The following is a 21,020-nucleotide window of genomic DNA, read 5'->3' as shown; positions in this document are numbered from 1 at the left end:
CTCCCAGCAGCAGTAGCATCAGCATCAGTAGCAGTGCATGCATGCACAGTAGCCTCACGCGAAGAAACCTGGACACCCCAAACAGAAGCGGAGGACCCTCTGTGCGTCAGGCCGTGCGTTTTGTCTGCGTCCCAATGTGCTTTTTACCAAATGGAAGCAGAGGTGGCGAGCCCCCAGATAATGGCCGACGTTAACGGTAACAATAAAATGACCAACGCTGAGCTCGAGGTGATAAAGCTTCAAGAATTGGTGCGAAAATTGGAGAGGCAAAACGAACAATTGCGGACTCGAGCTAATGCTGTAAACCATTGTACAGTGGGCCCACCACAGCTCCAGACCAGCGCGCTGTCGTGTCTGCGCGGCGGTACAGTCTGTCCGGGGGAGAGTTTATTTCAAAATGTTGACATTTCCAGTCCGTCAAAGACACCGCTGTGTACCGCTACGCGTCGGGGTTCATCAGAGGAACCATTTGCCTATTTTCAGCCAAGCTCCACGTCTCCTCCTGGTGCGGCCGAAGATGACAACGCTGCCTCCGAACCGACAACAGTGTTGGATGAGGTTGAGGTTTTAGACTTGGGCTGTGTGCTCCCCATTGAGGAACCGGATAGATGGTAGGCTAATATAGTTTACTCAAACTGCGACTGTCATTTAATGAATCAGTTGTGCTCTTGCAACCATCAGCTTTAACCATGTGTGATAATGTTATCTCTGCTTCCATCTTCTGTTTATTGATCTCTCGCTGAAGACGTTTTGAGGGCATATAAATAACTAACACAGGAAAAACAAGCGTTTGGTTTCCCAGATTGCACCGTGCAGGTATCTATTTTGAGCGCTCAAGAACACTGGATTCATTTAGGAACAATGTCTTCCTCCAGCCCGTGATCTAACAGCGAGCTTTGTACTTGCCCCCTGGGCAGCCAAGTTGAACTAGGCTACTGGTAACTCTTGTGAAGCGACTACTAAAGATGTAGCTATCTTGTGTAGGGATGTGGAAAATATAGGCCTAATCTACTGCTCCACCATTCACCATCCCCATTGCATTTAAAATAACTAGTGGTTTGAAATGACCCATTTAACTCTGCCAGGGATGCCCTCTTTTCTAAGTAGAGAAGGGAAAATTGGCTTCAGTACATTGCAACAACTATAAACCAGTTGTACTCATGTAATAGGCACTGTCCTCTACAAAAAGTTTTGTACAAAAAGTAGTGTGCTAAAATAAGGAAGAAGACTACTTAAAACCTATGTCATCATCATAACTTCTGAATGTATTGCAGGCTGTATGCAAGTCCCAAGGAGAGCTTAAATGGTGACAGTGCCCTTAGTCCGCTCCAGTGGTGCAGGCAAGTCCTGGACCACCCAGGTCCTGAGGTACAACTGGCCAGGATGACACTATGTCACAGACTGGATCAAGGTAACAGTTAATGTTTTTACAATCTGGATTACTATTAGGCCCCTCACATATGCAGCAGCTGGACATCACTTGAGACATGTGACCATAAACACGTGCAGCAGGATTTTTGTGAGAGGATTACTATATTTAGTCAAACTAATTTACCAACTTTGACATTTTTAATAGTAACTGCAGGCTGAATTTACTACATTATTTATTGAATTATCTTGTTTGGTTGCATTTACATACAGGCAGAATTGTTGTCTTGCTTACTATTCACACCTCTTCTGTTTAATAGGCAGCTTAGGCATATGTCATGTATTTTTATGCACCTTTATAATAATAGTTATACTAGTTGTGTAGATGGATTTTGAAACTTTTTTTCAACATTTGTAAGCACTGTATTTGTTGCCATAGAAACCTGTGTAGCTGGACTAACCTGCATTTTCAAAGTTGCCTTGCTGTCACTGTTTAGAAAATATTTTTCACCTGAGCATTCAAGTGAAATATTTTTTGTCTTCTGTCCAATGGCTTGAACAATGCCAATTTTATGTTTAAAGCCATAGTCAACATAGAAATATTTCCCAATAAACCAACCTCATCTGAAATGTAGGCTAGATGTGCAATCCCTGCTTACGATAAGATACTTTAGAAACAGTATTTATCCTAATAAATCACTGTGCAAAACAAGATTTATCTAGCGCCATCATCCCCTTCAATCTGAGCTTGGACCTAATAATGTAAAACACAAAATGTCAAGAAGATTAGCATGTCTTTAGAGTAACTAACATGGGAATGTTCTCCTAGCTAAACGGTGGAGAGGAGTTTCTTCTGTCCGTCCATACAGCTGTATAGAGGGTTTTTCTACTTTGAGCTGCCCAGTCTTGCCTTACTCTAAACCTTCTGCACTATCTGAACCCACAGGTAAATATCATACAATTCTGATGTGTTCACATTGGGTCATTTTGCATAAAAGAAAAATATGCTTTACTTAGTAATGGTCTTCAAATTTAAGTTAAAGGTGCATTATGTAACTTTTCCGGCACAGGGTCCACCATCTATACTTGTTTCGACGATACTGCTTTACTTGGAATGTTTTATTATGTATATTAGTATAAAACCTCCTGGGGGATAAACAGGTAACATGCCAGGCCAAGGTACACAAACTCTTGCACATGGAAACCATGCAAATGTAAGCATGGAAGTCTAAATTACTTTAGGTATGAGCATAATGCACTTACCATCCCAAGCACCTTCTTGTTGCCATGTTTTAGCTCTTTTATATATTTAATCTCTTGTGTCATTGAATGTATGTCCATCCATCCATGCATGAATGTATGTTGTGAACAAATTTCCCTTAGGTAACAACATTTTTTATACTCTATTTATATAATATTTCTTTGTGTTTTTCTTTTTCTTAGCTCCCTTGCCATCTGGGCAATCTTTTCTTCTGCCCACCCCCACACTTAGAGCAAGTTGCAGCCTAAGTGACAGAGCGCCTACCTTCTTATCAAACTCTACTTTACACAGTAAGATACTGCCAGAATATAACACATTTGGAATAGAGATTGGGAAGAACTATCCTGATGTGAGTCTGCTCTTTCAGATCTGGGTCGACGACATGCAACAATCAGCCCTCAGTCTTCCTTGGACAGTGAAGTGGGTGTGTCAGAACTGGAAGACGACTCTATTTCAATGAGCTACAAGTTACAGGACATGACAGACGTGGAGGTCATGGCACGGCTTCAAGAGGAGAGTGAGTCAACTCGCTACTTACTATACAGCCATTGGAATGAGTTGGCAGTGAGATTTATTTGATATGTCTGCATGGTGGTAAATTATGCATGAGATACCATATAAACTTTTCAATATCAGTGTATTCAACCTTTTTACCTCTTGAATAAATCATCATCTTAACCTCGCAAGAAATCATATCCCTTACAGTGAAAAACGCACCACATAATTATCTGTTGTCTTATAGGTCTCAGACAAGACTATGCCTCTACCTCATCAACAACTAGTCGTCGCAGTTCCACTTTTTCCATACACTCCCTGAGGAGAAGTGAAATGGATCTGGAGGAAGAAGATGAGGAGGACGAAGGTTACGACCAGCTTCCTCCTCCTCAACCTCGACTCTTTCGTACTGGGTCTATGCAGCGAGCTGGTCTGCCCCACTCTCACACCTTCTCCTCTATAAGAGACTGCAGACGCAGCACCTCTCAGTTTTCACTCAATGGACTTTCACAGTTCTCGGGGCCCTCAAGCCTGACTACTGAATCACCAACACTGTCAAACAACAGCACAGGTAAGCATGTAATTTTCAGTATTCTTCAATATGTCATAACGTATATTACTGAACATCTTTGTTTGAATCTGCATAATAATTGTAATTATATAAATAAGAGTGTAATGCATTACATATTTCAAAAGCCAGTTTTTATTTTTTTCTATGCTTGCATAGACAAACTTCGAAGAAGCATGCCCAATCTGATTCGAGCTCCAAGCATGCCTAGTGTTCCTAGTATCCCCTGCCTGTCAACCCTTGCAAACCCTGCACATGGCCCCTCATCTTTACCTTCAATGCCCACCCTCCGGAACAGCCAAAGTTTTGACTCATCCAGTGGACTTGCACGGCTTCAGTCCTCTAGTAAGACTATGATTTAAATAATTTTTTAAACCTTTGCTTCAGCTTTCTGTCTATTTGAAAAGTCAAGATAATAAGAATATTGCTCTTTCAGTTCCCCCTCCAGGTCAGCTTAGTCAGCGTGTTCAGAGTGTGGGCAACTTCCCATCTATGCCTCGGCACCCTCTAAAAGCCACTGCCTATGTGAGTCCAACCATCCAGCATAGTCCCACCTCCACAGGCCTAACCACCTCCACCAGTTTGAATTCTATCTCCAGCAGTGCTGGACTGCCTCAGCCTCTCAAACCTAGCAGCAGCAGCTTGGTACCCCTTTCTTTAAAGGCTAGCTCCAATCACCCTCCTCGAAGCTCTCTTCCACGTCCAGCATCTTTTGTAGGAACAAGTTTACGCACAAGCAAAATTTCACAGCCCACACGGAGGTAAGTACATGCATGCATGTACTGTTATATAAAATTTGATTGACATTTTACTAAGATTTGTCCTTCATTCCTTCTCAGTTTACTGACTCCCCCAAAGAGCATTGCTGCCCTAAGCGCATTAAGGGATGGAAGCTGGAAAGATGGATGCTATTAAGTTAACTAATAATTAAATTAATGCTAATGGTGCACAGGGTTATACTGTAGTAACTGAAGAATTGTTTGGAGATGTACACTGTCAGAATTATATAAAATTTGGACTATGAGCCAAGTAGAGAAGGACTGTTAACACCCAAAAGCACTTCTTTTTGAGGAAAGGTCCAATAAAAGGGTTATGATGGGTCCAGCAGGCTGGATTATTACCCTTGAAAAAGACCTTGAAACAGACTGAGACAGCCAGCTAAATAACCTGGCAATACTTTTAAGATAATTTACTAATCAAAGTGTATGTTTTATTTTGTGCTTTGCTTTTTGTTGTGTGTTTTTCATTAATTAATTAATGTGCAGCTATTTTGATGATCCTAAAGGTAATGCATTTGTCTTGGTGTATATAAACTGTTTTTCTTTACTTAAAATAACATTAATGCTCATCACATACGGTATTCTGTTACATCATGTGCCTTCTAAAGGTTGTATGGTTGTAGCAGGTTTGTATTTTTGTAGCTTCTATTATCACAATTTAACAATTTAAATTTCAATTTTCAATTTAACTTGTAAATCTGGTGAGGCATTATTTTGGCTTTTTCTTACAACTGTTGTTTGCACAACAGATACTTGTTTAATTTACATGAGTGCTGCATTAATCTTGCACATGGAATCCTAATGCTTTCTTTCATGAATAAAAAGACATTTGTAAGGTGAAAGGCATGAAAAGACTATTTGCTTTGTCTTCATTGCACCAAATGTACCAGGGTTACTAGTTAAGGCTGGTAAGACTGCTTTGTATGCTGTTTAATAAGTGATATCAAGTGACTAATGTTTAACTGACTTACCTGTTTTGTTTTGAATCTCCTCAGTAACAGTACATATTTTGCTTGTATGTACTCTATGAAAAGTACAGTTTTTACTCTACAGTTTACAGTTATTACCTGACTATAAACTTTTAATTTGGAGTGACCTTTTTTAGAAGCTCTAGTCTACATTTATGCGTTTGGGAGAAACGATGCCTAACAAAACACAAGAGGTGAGTATCTGGTGTGATTTGTTTTAGCTGTTCTAGATGTAAAAGTTAAATAATTAGTGTTTTCATTCATAGTTTACTATGCTTTTAGGATGCTGTTATAAATCTGAAAACACTGCAGGAGTTCTCCTCTCATCTGGGCTTTGAGTGGCCTGTTCTTGCATATGAGCTCGGTTTTAACAGATCAGAGATTGCTAAATTTCACTCGAAATCCAAAGGCAAAAAAACCCAAGCCAGGGCCATGTTAGAAAGCTGGTAATGTGAATCTTTGTTACAAGCTTAATTATGCATGATAGTCTACAGTAAGGAAATGTATATAAGGTCTGCATATTTTGGTGTGTTATTTTCAATTCAGGTATGAGAAATCATGTGAAAAGCCCAACAAAACAAAACTCCTTCAAGATGGACTGGAGCGAGCAGGGAGAAGAGATCTGGCCGAGAAGTTACGTTGCATACACTGGGGACATCAGAAGCTGAGCCGCAGGGTGGAGCTGCCCTCTGCTTTTCCCTTTCTAATCACTGTGCACAAAACTATCCAAAACCAAGAAGGGCTAAAAAGGATTAACGATCTCAACTGTAGACACATGCACTGCAACTAAATAAATTTTTTTAAATGTGTATATATTTTGTCCATATATTTTTCCTCGACAAAATATAATACAAATTAATTTCAATCAATCAATCAAACTTTTATTTGTATAGCATTTTTCATACATTTGAAATGTAGTACAAAGTGCTAATTTAAATGTAAATATACTTAAATTGGGTCAATAGTAGTAGTAGTAGTAGTAGTAGTAATTTAGGGGTAGCTCTATGGTCTTAATATTATTTATTTACTTTAAAATTATATTACAGTAGGGCTGCATGCAAACCAATCAGAGCATAGCTTACAAAGGTCGAGGGGGGATTGCTTTCAAAATAAAATAAGCGGATTATATTCGAAATTTCTATAGAATTTGAAATCATAAATGCGAGAGAAAAATGTATTTATTTCAAAAGATAAATTACACATGATGCTACATTTCGTGAATATTTACAAATAAAAGCGACAGTTTGTATCGTACATATTTTATCTTGATAGACTCTCCCGGAAATTCACTGTGGAAGCAGCCATCTGTTATTTTACAGCCTGACTGGCTACGCTTAGTTAAAATCCGTCTGGTAGGCAGCCTATATTTACCAAGCGAACAAGTCTTATTGCTGATGACTTTTTGCAGAACAAGGACGTTTTGTCTTATCGTAATGGCAAGATCTATGAAATGTCGTTAAAATGATGGCTTTATGGCGGTCGTTTTTACATACATGGACCCGCTGGTGATGGATTTTAGCTTACTGTATTCCGTCTACGTCGTGTTAGTGCCAGCAACCTTTGTGGAATATGCTAAACGAATGACTTCAATGTGCTTCATCCGAACGTCAGCAAGTCTTTATAATTAGACATCAATGGCTTCAGCGTTGAATTGCTTCGGCGGTCCGGAGGTGCTAGAGGACGCAAATCACGCTCAGGGGGTAATGAAGCAAATGAAACTGCTGTACGACTGTCATCTGCTGGGAGACGTGACCATCGAAGTTTTGAGCGAAGGGGACTTACTGGAGCACGGCGGCGACACTGCCACTGGGGACAGACCTCAACTTTTTCTGTGCAGCCGTATCGTTCTAGCTTCGGCCAGTCCCTACTTTAAAAGTATGTTTACTGGGGGCTTGAATGAAAGTATTCAACAGAGGGTGGTCATCCGTGGTGTGGATGCAGAATCCATGTCAGTCATTATAGACTACTGTTACACAGGCAGAGTTTCTATCACAGAAAGAAATGTCCAAAGACTATATGCTGCATCTAACATGCTTCAACTTGAATATATAAGGGAGGCTTGCTCTAGTTTTATGACAAGACGACTGGACCTTTCCAATTGCGTCATGATTTTAAAATTTGCTGACACTTTTGACAATCCTGATCTTAAACATAATGCCCAAGCTTTCATAGCTAGAAACTTCAATTTGCTGTGCAATACTGGGGAATTATGTGGCCTGGACTTGAAACAACTGAAAGAACTTCTCCTGCTAGATTCCTTAGATGTTGACTGTGAAAGAAAAGTATGCTCTGCAGCCTTACAATGGATTGAGGCAAATGCTTCACAGGAAGATGCAATACAAGTTCTTAAATGTGTGCGCTGGGATTTGTTTACAGAAAAAGACAAGTGTTATCTTGAAGGTCTTATGGCAAGGCCTTTCCTTGATACTTACATTGCTTCTGTTTTCAATTCCTCCCCAGATAGCAACTGTGAACTTCCTGCGCCTTTGCCAAAACACAGAATAGGTGTGAGTGCCAAAGAAATGATAATTTTCTTTGGTTTGCCAAATGATAACATAATGTGCTGTGATCCTTATTCAGAGGATCTCTACTTCATGTCTCCACCTCTTCAAGACTTGAGCAGCCAGGATTACAAACGCTTTACTGTGGAGTCCCTAAATGCCTGTGCAAGCCCAGAAAACAACCTGTACCTCGCTTCACACCTGTCAAAACATTTCTGGTTGTACAATCCAGTGAAAAACTCCTGGCAGGAGTTGGCAGAGAGACCTCTTGGAAGGATTCACTCAGGAATGGGTTACCTCAATGGTCATGTGTACCTTTTAGGTGGTAGAAACCCAGTTACTGATGCCAGAATAAAAGAAGTTGAATGTTACAGTGTTCAAAGGAACCAGTGGACATTTGTAGCTCCTCTTCCTCACTCTCTGGGAAAAATGCAAGTAGTGGCACTGAATGATCACTTGTATGTTGTGAATAAAAGACGAATGCTCTGTTATGACCCCAAGAAGAACCGCTGGCGTCACTGTGGGTCACTGAGGCGAGACAAGTTACACAAAGCTTGCGTTTTTCAAGACCAAATTATCTGTGTTTGTGACATTCCTGTTGTGAAGGCCTATAGTCCGACCAGAGGGGAGTGGAGGAGATTGCGTGATATTCCTATAGATAGTCGCGCCCTAAATTACCAGGTGATCCAGCACAATGGCAAATTGCTTCTGCTCACACAAACTCTTCTGCAGCATAACAAAAACAGGGTACTTATTCATGAATATGATCCAGTCCGAGACAGCTGGAAGGGCATTATGGCAGTTTATGTATCCACTTTGGGCCCTGTGTGTGTCTCAATGCGTGTTTACCCAGCATGCCTCAGTTCAGCTCGCAGGTTCTCTGTTGAGGAGGATGATGACAGCGGGTCCAGTGCGGATTGGGACTTTGATGGACTGACAGATGCAGACACTGATTCAGGCAGCTCTAGCTCATTCTCAGATGAAAACTGGTAGTGGGCATTGATTAACTTCCTCTTATAGTTGTTAATTTATTTTTTATTTAATTATGTAAAATGGTTAGGGATGACTAAATGGTGGGAAAATATGAATATGCTTTACCGGTATTTATTATTAGCCTGATTCATCAGCCCCTGGAGAGAAATGAAATTGAGCGGAGGCACTAGATGGCACCAGTCTGGCTAATTTATTATGTCATTGGGAAAGAAAAGGGACACAATATACATGACTATTCTATTTAAATATTGTGAAAGATACAGGGTACAGGCAACCCAAACAAAAAAAAATAATAACTCCACTGAAAAGCTAACACTTACTGAAATTCAAGCCCTGTGTAAAATTTGCATGACTAGTTAGATTAGATTTTATTATAATTTCAGTTAGAAAGACTAGACTTTTTTATATTCCCTTAGTTGATAAGTTTGCTAAAAGCAAATTAAGAAAAGATAACATTTTCATTTTAAATGCTACCTCAAATCAAGTTGACAAAACCTTTTTTTTTTCCTTTTATATATGAAGCTAGAATACAATATGGCCTATGGGCTGGCATACAAAAGTGCCTAATCTTAAAGCAATGCCATAAACTTTGTAGTCTACTCCCTGTAAGACAACATCCTTACCCCATAAGTACTGTAAACTGCCTCAGGACTTGACAAATTCAAGGATGACTTTATTAATTTGTGTTTGGTGGTGTTTTGTGTAACTGTATATTTTAAAGTAAAGTAAAAGGCTTGTCTAGTGCTTGTCTTGGTTTGTTTATTATTAGTACTATTGTGATAATAAATTAGTTTTACTGTATGTCCAACATTCCCTCTACTCTCATGCTTGAGCTGTAAGCAGAACACGAGAAGAGGTATACCCACAGGTATTTCATCAGATCTTGTTACGTGCTTTCTGATTTTTAAGTACAGTATTAGTCAACCCTAGTTAAAGCAAATTAGGCTCTAAATGTTGCATATAATAAATCTTACGTAGTAGTGGCCTGTGTAGATTACTTAGGTGTAGTCGTATGTGTAATAAATATTTCTATATTTTGCTATAATCAAAGTCATAATTACACCATATTTATTCAGTTGCAACTGGTTGGTTGCCGGTTTTGGACGCTGCAAGTCATCCAGATCCATGAAGTCAACAGAAAGCATGGAGTTTGACTTCTTCAGTGATGGATCTTTAGCATCTACTAGTGGGCAACCTCTGTCATGAATAGATTAAAAACAAACAAACAAAAACAAAACAAAAAATAAAATTTTATTGTATAATTCACTACCACTTATTTCCAAGTGTGACATGCACAGTTATACAGTATATATTGTTGAGTTGTACTTTTATTGTAGATATTTTATACGCTAAATATCTGTGCGTATAGTAGAACACACTAATGCACTTGCCTTCCCTGACTGTATTTGAACGCACCTCGGTAGATCTCCGTATTCAGCACACAGCGTGTCTCCGCGGCCATGGAAACACATTGGACCAACAGACCGCGGATTTTATCCATCAAAAGGACCAGGCGCTTTCAGGGCACAAGAAGCTAAGCTAAAGTGAATGAAATAGGTACGTTGATTCGATACGAATCTAAGTTTTAAATATGCATTGTCCTGTGTGTTTGTTTTTAACGGATCGGAGGATTAAGGCTACCGTTAACGCTATGCTTTATTTATTATTCTCCTGCCTGCTCTGCTTCATTGACAGCTAGGTTAGCGTTAACTTGGTTAGCTAGCGTGATGCTGACAGCCTCGATACAGTAATGTACAGCGGCACACACACCGTTTATTATTACATCAATCTTTAATGGTTTGCAGCTGGCCCTTGTGCTTAGTTTTAACTTCACGTTACATCTTTCAGAATGAATATTGCAGATATTTGTGATAATGCCAAGAAGGGGCGTGAATATGCTCTTCTGGGCAACTATGACTCCTCCATGGTGTACTATCAAGGAGTTATTCAGCAGATCCATAAGCATTGTCAGTCACTCAAAGATCCTGCTCTCAAAGTCAAATGGCAACAGGTAATGAGTCATGTCATGTATAAGTAATGGTAAAGTTATTGTTTCTGTCTCACAGCACGTGTTTGTTGTACCATTTGTAGGTAAGGCAAGAACTAACTGAGGAGTACGAACAAGTCAAAAGCATCATGGGAACACTTGAGAGCTTTAGGTCTGACAAACCAGTTGACGTCCACACACCCCAGTCAGAAGAGAGATGTGAGGATCCAGCTGTGTGGCCTCCTCCCACTCCAGCAGAGCACAAGTGTGTATCACCAATACTATACATTGGTAAAATGCATGACCTGTTAAGTACATTGATTCAGATCATGAAATATCTCAAGTTAAATACTGTACAAACCCTTTAATAGATGCAGAGAAATACAGCTTTAGTTTATTATGAGCGATTCAATCAAAGTTTGAGTTTCGAGGGAACAACATTGAAAAAGTTCATAAGTGTGTTACTAAGACAATGACTAACCATTCTACCTGAGATATTACTAGATGCTCATTTTAACCCTAACTTTCACATTATAACATGTATGTCTACAGAAACCCTGTTCCTCTTAAGAGGCCCAGCAGCGGTGTAAAGCAACAGAAGAAGGACTCGCCTGCTCTACAGCATCGACCTGTAAACCGTGGCCAGGACAGACCAAAACCTGAACGACCAGGAAACAGAGACGCCAGAGCCAAGTCCAAAGAAGATAAGGTCGGTAGCTGTAATTGCTTAAATAAAAATGTGATAATTATTTTTTTTTAAATATCATTTATTGTATTCATAATTGAATTATGAATTATAATTGAATACATTCTATTTTAATTTGTATATATATATATGTAATGATTGCAGTTAGCCAGCTATTTTATCAACTAACCTTTAGCAACTAACTTTTAGCCCATAAAGAAGGCATCTTCTGACGCACAAGGAGATGTAGAGAAAAGATTTGATGGCACAGGATATGACAGTGACCTTGTGGATTCACTGGAAAGAGATATTGTGTCCCGAAATCCCAATGTTCACTGGTAAGGGGCAAATGTATTTACTTTTTTAACACAACATAATGTGTTTTCTCTCTTGTTGATTTCATATTTTATCTTTATAAAGGGATGACATTGCTGACCTAGAAGATGCTAAGAAGCTGCTGAGAGAAGCAGTGGTCCTGCCCATGTGGATGCCAGATTTCTTCAAGGGCATTCGTCGCCCCTGGAAGGTAGCAAAACAGACAAATGCATGCACATGCACTGCTATTTTTAGAACCTACTGCGTCAGAGTGTTTCAGAAATGCACCAAGGAAAACCTAAGACATAAATATTACATAACAACACGTGCCACTAATTATAAAAAAAACATGAGAATTTATCATTTAACATTTATCATACAACTACTATTTATGATTATTGTGTTAGTAGACAGTTAGACTTTGATTTTGGCCTTGTTCTCTACTTTAATGTCATCATGTGAGGTCTGGCCTTAGGCCACCATGTGAGGGTTAATTCTTCATAGATTATCAAAACAGCACAAGGGTCTTCATTTGTCTGATGTAAGCATGCATAATTGAGCTTATATGCTTTTTGTGTAGACCTACTTTGATATATAAGCAAGTACTTACACAACAGAGAATGACAATCAATTTTTATCAAGAAACGTCATGCGGTGCAGTCAGCGCAGGTATTGGGGCAGTTTGCGCCATACTGGATCTATCAAACCGCTTTTCAAAGATTTAGAATGGACAAAGAGACGGTTATCAATTTAAGTACTGAAAGCTCAAAATTGGCTGATTTGATACTGATAATCTGGCAATTAATGTATGTTTCTTTTTAGAGTATATTATTGTTTACATAGAAACTAGAACCAATATGGTGGCAGGTGGCGTTTTTGCTGCCAGAAACGTTTATTAAAAATATATCCAAATGTAATGTTTACATGTGTGTATCACACTTTTCTTGACTAGTAAATCAATTTTGTTGTGCTATTAATAATAAAGGATTTTCAAATGTACTAATATGCCATTGGCTCAATGACCTTTTATAATAGTTTCCTAATTTCATGAAGATTGGTTGATTATCACTAAAAGTCTTTGGCTTTCCTTCTTTAAAACCCTTTTATTTCTTTTTTAGGGTGTATTAATGGTAGGCCCTCCAGGCACTGGCAAGACCATGTTAGCCAAAGCTGTAGCAACTGAATGTGGAACTACTTTTTTCAACGTGTCATCCTCCACCCTCACGTCCAAATATCGGGGCGAATCAGAAAAACTTGTCCGCTTGCTGTTTGAAATGGTGTGTATCTGATTAATTTCATTATTTAAAAACTAAGTGTAATGCATTTCTAACCACCTCTTTTTCCAAGGCTCGGTTTTATGCACCAACTACAATCTTCATAGATGAAATTGACTCAATATGTGGAAGAAGAGGAACATCTGATGAACACGAAGCCAGTCGCAGGGTCAAATCGGAGCTGTTGGTTCAAATGGATGGTAAGAGTATTATCAAATGTTAAATTTGTCTTAATTTGTCATGCCTGATACCGACTATTCTGATAATAATTAAGGCACCAACTGGACAACTCCATGTAATATGACCTGTTATTTTTTGTTTATTGACAAGGTGTCGGGGGAGCAATGGAGAATGATGACCCTTCAAAGATGGTTATGGTTCTGGCTGCAACAAATTTCCCATGGGACATAGATGAAGCTCTCCGACGGCGGTTGGAAAAACGTATCTACATCCCCCTACCCACAGGTTGGCTCCCCTCATTTATTGCATATTTCAATTGGTAAAACTGTGGTATTTGTCATGACACTAGTAAACTAATTTGTATGTGATTGTGAATAGCCGTGGGTAGAGTGGAACTACTGAAAATCAACTTAAGAGAAGTGGAGTTAGCAGATGATGTGAATCTGGACCTCATTGCTGAAAAGATTGCTGGTTACTCTGGAGCGGACATTACCAACGTTTGCAGGTACGTATAAAAATAAAAATAAATAAATAAATAAAGCACCTTGTATACTATCTAGGCTTCATGGTTTTTCTCAGTATTATAACTAGACTTGTATGCACAAGTTTCAAACTGCAATCAACAGCAGTTAGGTGCAGGCTCTTAGTTCCAGCTTACGAAAGACAGGAAATACTTTATTATTCGTCTGATTTGGTCACATGCTGCTTTTATAATATATTATCTACAAAATATACGTATTGAATGAAGTTCAATGTGTATTTTTTTCTTGTGTGAGTAATTTATATTTCTTTAGTGTAATTAAGGAGGAAAACAAGTTTTATACATTGACGTTCACATTAAGCTTGGCATAGCACTCTGAGCTACATTATTTGATAACAAGTATGGTCTCTGTTTTTTGCAGAATAGCTTGTCTTTATTTTGATCATGTGGTGAATGCTCAGATATTTCACTGGTTCTCAACAGCTACAGCAACAGTACTGCCTGAAACCAACATGTAAATTCTACTGAAGTGATATCCAATGTTTTAAGGGTCCATATTACGCTGTTTTCTGATATGTTATAACATGTTTAACACACAAACCCTACATATTTATTCTCTCAAATAGAAAACACTCTTCTCCACCTTGTGATGTCATGTGGTAATAAAGGAAGTGTTCATAGTTCAAGTCCATACACCTTTTATTAGAATGATTTGGAAGATTTCAGGTTTGGAATTGGCAATCTCTTCTGAACTAAAGATGAAATGTGTTGCTGTTAACTTGAAAACTACAATTTTTATGACATCACAAGGTGGAACAGAGCATTTTGAGCTTTAGAGATGTAGACAGACTAATAATAAAGGGTTACTCTAACATCTATAAATGAAAAAAAACACAACCCAGATAAGTTTTTTGATGAGGTAACAGCATTATAATATGGTGTAAAGCTCACAAGAATAAGTTTTGTGTAATATAGGACCTTTAAGTATTTAAAATGCTGCATGTATGTTTTTTAAATTTAGGGATGCTTCAATGATGGCTATGCGTCGCCGAATTCAGGGACTGACCCCTGAAGAGATCAGAGCGCTGTCCAAAGATGAGCTGCAGATGCCTGTGACTATGGAGGACTTCACTCTCACACTAAAGAAAATCTCAAAATCCGTCTCTGCTGCTGATTTGCAAAAGTATGAGGCATGGATGGCTGAATTTGGTTCAGTTTAAAGACAGGTACAAATGAAGAAAAATGGAAGGTGAGGAAATGAGTAATCTGTCACAACAAATTTAAATATAGGACTCACCACATTTTGACTTGATTAGAAAGTGAATGTCCACTTTTAGTACTACTGGTTTATAATACTTGAAATAGCATAGTTTTTAAAATATTGTTGTACAATATTAATTTATTTAAAATGTTATATAGACCTACACCGCGCCCCACAACGCCGCACCCCACACGCTGTACCCCACACTAACCTAATAACCATAAATCCTAACCACGATTCTAACCCCTAGCTCCAACCCTAAGGCTAGGCCTTACCCTAACCCTAACTCCTAACCTAACCCTGCCATTTTTGTAAATTTTTGCACATTTATTTAAAAAAAATATATCAAAGATGGCAACACAATGTGAGATGGGGTGAGAGCATGTCACAAATATATGTACCAAATTTTGTGTGTGTGTGACAAATAAAATGTTATCGTTCTAGCCAAATTTCCTAGTGGGCACTGTTAAGTAGCTTTAGGGTAGAGAGTTTAAGAACAGATTCAAATTTCACTGAATTTGTAAAAATTCAAAATTTCCAAAATTCCGAAAGCTGCTTCTTCAGCTCTGGTGATTTGCCTCCCATCTACAACTCCATCCTCAGACCTAAATCAAAACTAAGAAAACAATAGGGATAGCAAGGTCAGGTCCAGAGGTGTGAAAGCACCCATTATGGGCCTGAATGATTATGCTTGTATGACCCCATGCTCAGTGCAGTTCAGTAGATGCATCAAGAATTTTGGACTTCCAGTCATTGCGCAATGCATACTGGGAAGGATTTTCCAAAAAAAGTGAGCATCAAACCGCCATGTTTGTTTTCCCAGTGGGATGCGTCTATTGACAAAGCCAGTCTTTTCTAGTCTTTTGAACCATATCCCTTTTGTTTCTGGTTCTGATATTGTCATATTTTAGTTTTGGGATACGGACATTGTAATTGTGTGGTTGTTGGATGTCCTAACACCGGAAATCGGCTTGAGAAATTTGTTTGCAAACTCCATAAATGCAAAAGGGAATCAGATCTGTGTGACTGCAAAACCTCTGTTCACACTGTTTCCCTTCCCAACGGAATTGAAAAATAGTGACAGACGAAGGCAATGGGCAGTATTGATCCACAGGAAGGACGAAAAAGGTAACCTTTGGCTGCTTAAATCATCCTGAGTTTGCAGCAAACATTTTGTATGTGGAGCACCATCAAAGCAAAATCCCGATCCCTCGCTCCACCTTGGTTACGAATTTAAAAAGTCAACGCCAAAGCAAAAGGCACCAACTGTTCTTCAAGAAACACCTTCTACTGCAAAGTGACCAAGATGTGATGTTGCTGTAAAGCCACAAGAACAAGAAAGTGCGAGCTCAGCCTGTTTGTCTTCTGTACCTTTCGCTTAACAAACGGGATCCCGCTTGATGGCGCTCCACATACAAAATGTTCAATGCAAACTTGTTATGATTTAGGCAGTCAAAGGTTACCTTTTTTGTCCTTCCTGTGGATCAATGCTGCCCTTCGCCTTCCACTATTTTTCAATTCTGTTGGGAAGGGAAACAGTTTGAACAGAGGAGGTCGGAAGTCCGAAATGGCAAGACACAGTGAAATATTAGAGCAACTTTCTGTGAACATTCATTGAGTACGAGTACTATGTCACTGGTCGCGGGTTTGCCCGCCAGCTGCTTGTCTCCATGGAGATGTTATTGCAAAGCGATGGTCAAAGCATTAATCAGTAAAGCTGATTCACAGTAAAGCTGACAGCACTTAGCATGCTAACACACACTTCCTTCATATCGGACAATAAAATGCATGTCTCTACTTGGCCAAGACATATTTTGTACAAATACACAAGGAAAAATCTGGTAGAGGGCCTTAGCTAAATATTCTATCTTTTGAATGGTGAAAAAGTGCTCAAAATGTCACCTATAACAGGAAGATGAAACAACTCTCCATGAAGGCAAACAAATCATTGGCAAAACCTCCAAGAAAAGTTACATTGTGCAGCTTTAAAATTAGAGCAGGTTACAGGGTAATAAGAAGGGTTTGTAGAGTTCTTCATCCTCTGAGCTTTCTGAGGGCCTGGGGACCTCCTGGCTGGGCCTCTCACTGGACCTGGTTCTGGACTCCTTTCTGGAGGACTCTGGGGTTTGTTAAGGCTGCTCCTGAGTCTGAGTTTGGAGACACTGTAAGAGCAGAGAGATCACTGTAGTAAATGTGTGGTACAACAGTTGAACCAAAATCGCTGTTGGATGGACATAAATTGCAAATCGCAAAGGCTGCAATTTTTTAAGTTCCAGAATTTCCTCTACACACAAAATATACAGTCTTATTTTGTATAAAAACTGCACACCCTGTAGTTTAGATCTGTACAAACATACTCTGAAATGTGAGCTGTGAGAGAGATACCGTACCAGGGCGACAAGATCCTAATGTAAGTCAATTGGAGCCAGGGTCAGAAGGAGCTGGAAGCACCTCCTGGCGAACTTCACACAGTGGCTAGCGCTTTAGCTACGTCCATTCATATATACGGTCTATGAGCGTAATTGATAACGTGTCTGACTATGGATCAGAAGATTCTAGGTTGGACTCCTGGCTAGCTCGCCACATTTTTGGTCTTATGTAGCATATACAGCATGTAGATGCTGGCCAAAAGAGGTACAAAGGGGTTATTGTAGGCTAGGAGAGAAGGTAGGTATCAGCTCTCAGAGGTGCATAACAGTAATAATACTAGGAGACAATAATTTCAGTTTGTGACTGGTGCTGTGTATTAACAGTGATACTCAACTAACCAATCAGCAGGGCATGTCTTTAGTCCACAAAAATGTTTGACAGCACCTATAGCTAGTGATCGCCTCCCGATACCATACCACTGTCAAGGTATGTGTTTGACGAGGAAACAACATTATAACATAGATTGGAAAATAGTGTCATATGGACCCTTTAAATATAAATCTATAAAGGGCTCTGGAGTTGGTCATGTGGTCTTCATCTTCACTGGTGGGACTTTAATGGTCGCCGCTCTTACCTGAGCCATGAGGTCTACACCCAAAGGAGCCCTGAAAGACAAACCATGTGTGTCAGATACCCTCCCATTGTCCTATAGTCCTGTGTGTCCGATGCCCTCCTGTTCTACTGTATGTTCTTGTGTCTCAAATGCCCTTCCATCCTCCCATAGCCCTGCGTGTCAGATGCCCTCCCATCCTCAGGTACTTTTTTTTACCTCCGCCAAGGAGGTTATGTTTTTGCCGGCGTTTGTCTGTTTTGTTTGTCTGTTAGCAACATAACTCAAAAAGTTATGGACCGATTTTGATGAAATTTTCAGGGTTTGTTGGAAATGTGAAAAGGAAGAAGTGATTTCATTTTGGGGGTGATCTGAAAGAAATCCTGGATTCTGGATCACTTTGAAATTTTAGTTAACATTATGGTAAATGGGGCCAAAAATTTTGTTTCTCAATATCTCGGTTAATTATTGACCAAACCCCATGAAATTTGACTCAGGGATGGACAATGGGATCCTCTTTCATATTCCAAAGGCTGATCCGGATCTGATCCAGAAGACTGATTTTATCGCAATTTATATAAAAAATGGGGGTAGTCCTTGGCAGAGGTCTGCGCTCTCGTGAGTGCTTTTCTAGTTTTTTTTTTTCTGTGTGGTTTTGCAATTGGTGCACTAGCCAGTATTGAAACTTTTTCCTTATAATTGGAACTACTAGAATTGGGACTACTACTGTATGTCCAGTCCCTGTCAGATGCCCTCCCAACCCCTGCATCCCCATATTTAACTGAGATTGAGAATGAGATTTGTCACAGTTCTGCCTTTTTGTTTACACGTTTTCCCCAGTCCAGTTCCATTTCTCAGTTTGTTCCGGTCCTCCTTTTGCCACCTTCCTCCTTTCCCTACAGCTGCCTCTCATTCCCTAATCAGCCCAGCCTAGTCTTTATATACTCCTCCTGCTCAGTCAGTCTTTGCCAGATTGTCAACCTGTCAAGACATACAATCAAGCTTTCTTTGAACCTCTTTATCTCTGTACTCTGTTGTTTGCATTTAGTGCAATTCTGATTTATTTCCTTGTTGGTCTTACCTGCTTCTGTGTTTATTTCCCTGCTTGTTTTCCATTTAGAGTATTTCCCAGTTTTTGGATGATATTTTCGTTCACGTTTGATAATCATATATTCTTTTGTTGTCAGTCTGATTTATTAAATATAATCTAAACATGTTTATCATTACTTGTTAAAGGACACTTTCTGTTATTAAATTAAGCCTTTGTTTGCCTGCATGCTTGTGTGGCATTTGAGTCCAAGTTACCTGCATGATAAGATTTCAGTTTGATTGAAATCAAATCAGTAAAAAAGAAAACCTTGTTTAATAACAGATGTTCACATCCGGAGACAGCATTCCCTTCTTTTTTCTGAATCTCTCCACACTATTCTTGGATGAAAATATAAAAAGCAACAAAATAATTACTATCATAATTTTACGTTAAGGAACTGTATGTGGCCTGTACCAGTGTATGTGGTCTGCACTAACTGGTGCTAAAAGATAACTAAAAGCTATTACAATCACAACTGATCTTGTGTTTCCAGAGCCTTAACCTGCAGACAGAGGACACATCCAAATGTTTCTCATTCACAGCATATGAACAGGCCATGCCTCATGTGAAAGATCAGAAACTCCAGAATTCACTCACTGGGCTAGGGTTTGAGTTAGGGTTATGGCTAGGGTTAGATGTAAGCTTAACTTACATTCAGGGTTAGGCTTAGCGAGAGGGTTGGGGCTAGGGGTTAGAGTCATGGTTGGGGTTTATGGTTATTAGGGTTAGTGTGGCTGTGGTGTTTGAGGGGTGTGATGTTTGCGAGTGCTATATTTGATCTTCTTTTCTGTCCTTTACAAAAGATTCTAATCCTCACAGTATGGAAATAACCTGTTTACTTTGAACTGTAACTTTGTCCCAGGATATATCTTTGCATGGTCACCATTTAGTTTGAACGACGCCTTGTCTAGTTTGCAATGTCAACAGACCATTATACTCTTGGCTTATGTTTTTAATTGAAATGCAAAGTAAAATTTTTACATGTTTTAAATCTGGACTATACTGTTTTCAAGCTGTTTTTGCTGTTGTTCAGAAAACATTCCAAGTTATATTGTGCATTGTATTTTATAATAAACTGACATGAGTTAATTGTTATTGTTCATTTATACTGTCATTTTATATAGATTTGTTTGCAGTATTACCATAGACTGCATATATTGAGTCAGACGTTTGTCCTTGGAAAGTAAGTAGTTACAATAGACCAGGGATCTCCAACCTTTTGCATCCAGTGAGCTACCTTTACAAAATGAAAATGCCGGAGAGCCACTCATTTTATCGGTTGCAAGAATTTTAGTTGATATAAGAGGGCAAGCCTTAGTGTTCTACAGTTAGGTGCCTATAAAACCTAAAACCATTATCTATTTATTAGAGCATAAAGTTCAAAATAACACATTTACAATGATAATCAATCAAATCTGAGTTATTCAGTACAATACATAGACTGCAGAAATTCCTTGGAGAGCTACTTGGAAGGGGGTGGAGAGCTACTGGTAGCTCGCGAGCTACAGGTTGGAGACCCCTGCAATAGACAGTAGTAAATTTTGTATGAAATCCAATCAAACAGAGAAGAGATGTTTTAAACCAGATTTAGCTAAAGCTAGGTTTCATCTGCATAGTCCACAGGCAAGTTAACAAACAATTAAAATACATCCAAATATAAACCCATTTACAATCAAAGCATGCATTCAAATACTATCTCCAATATTACCATATAAGCTACCACATGCAAATGAAATCAGTGTTGACAGTGCTGACTCCTTAAAATGACTTTCCTAACATTAAATTAAGATTTAATATCCATGGATGAGAAGGCTGCCTGAGCAAAGGCTGCGCT

General features: G+C 39.1%; 4 protein-coding genes across 5 annotated transcripts; all 4 read left to right on the top strand.

Annotated features, from left to right (window-relative positions):
- The first annotated feature begins 150 nt into the window (after window positions 1–150).
- On the top strand, window positions 151–4,607 carry slain1a (SLAIN motif family, member 1a). 2 transcript variants are annotated; one of them, XM_055152114.1, is made up of 9 exons: window positions 151–611; window positions 1,275–1,411; window positions 2,198–2,314; window positions 2,812–2,919; window positions 2,997–3,146; window positions 3,372–3,695; window positions 3,852–4,037; window positions 4,129–4,453; window positions 4,532–4,607. In XM_055152114.1, the coding sequence occupies exons 1-9, from the start codon at window positions 151–153 to the stop codon at window positions 4,605–4,607; spliced, it is 1,884 nt and encodes a 627-aa protein (XP_055008089.1). The 2 variants fall into 2 exon arrangements, with proteins under 2 accessions (XP_055008089.1, XP_055008094.1); XM_055152119.1 differs by lacking the exons at window positions 151–611; window positions 1,275–1,411; window positions 2,198–2,314; window positions 2,812–2,919; window positions 3,372–3,695 and having other exon boundaries at window positions 3,086–3,146.
- An 891-nt stretch (window positions 4,608–5,498) lies between these two features.
- On the top strand, window positions 5,499–6,229 carry wu:fc50b12 (uncharacterized protein LOC103911624 homolog). The gene is made up of 3 exons (XM_055158635.1): window positions 5,499–5,633; window positions 5,722–5,885; window positions 5,986–6,229. The coding sequence occupies exons 1-3, from the start codon at window positions 5,595–5,597 to the stop codon at window positions 6,227–6,229; spliced, it is 447 nt and encodes a 148-aa protein (XP_055014610.1). The 5' UTR covers window positions 5,499–5,594.
- A 524-nt stretch (window positions 6,230–6,753) lies between these two features.
- Window positions 6,754–9,677, top strand: kbtbd7 (kelch repeat and BTB (POZ) domain containing 7). The gene has a single exon (XM_020936321.2). The coding sequence runs from the start codon at window positions 7,074–7,076 to the stop codon at window positions 8,931–8,933; it is 1,860 nt and encodes a 619-aa protein (XP_020791980.1). The 5' UTR covers window positions 6,754–7,073; the 3' UTR covers window positions 8,934–9,677.
- A 332-nt stretch (window positions 9,678–10,009) lies between these two features.
- katnal1 (katanin p60 subunit A-like 1) lies at window positions 10,010–20,214 on the top strand. The gene is made up of 11 exons (XM_020936343.2): window positions 10,010–10,490; window positions 10,782–10,944; window positions 11,025–11,185; window positions 11,473–11,629; window positions 11,816–11,943; window positions 12,026–12,131; window positions 13,039–13,197; window positions 13,268–13,394; window positions 13,525–13,659; window positions 13,753–13,879; window positions 14,877–20,214. Exons 2-11 carry the CDS (start codon window positions 10,783–10,785, stop codon window positions 15,073–15,075), a joined length of 1,461 nt encoding a protein of 486 aa, XP_020792002.1. The 5' UTR covers window positions 10,010–10,490; window position 10,782; the 3' UTR covers window positions 15,076–20,214.
- The last annotated feature ends 806 nt before the right edge of the window (window positions 20,215–21,020 follow it).

The sequence above is a fragment of the Boleophthalmus pectinirostris genome, unplaced genomic scaffold (assembly GCF_026225935.1).
Source record: "Boleophthalmus pectinirostris isolate CB_2022bp ecotype Guang Dong unplaced genomic scaffold, ASM2622593v1 HiC_scaffold_1, whole genome shotgun sequence".
In the NCBI taxonomy this organism is placed as follows: Eukaryota; Metazoa; Chordata; class Actinopteri; order Gobiiformes; family Gobiidae; genus Boleophthalmus; species Boleophthalmus pectinirostris.
This window is presented reverse-complemented; position numbering and strand designations above follow the sequence as displayed.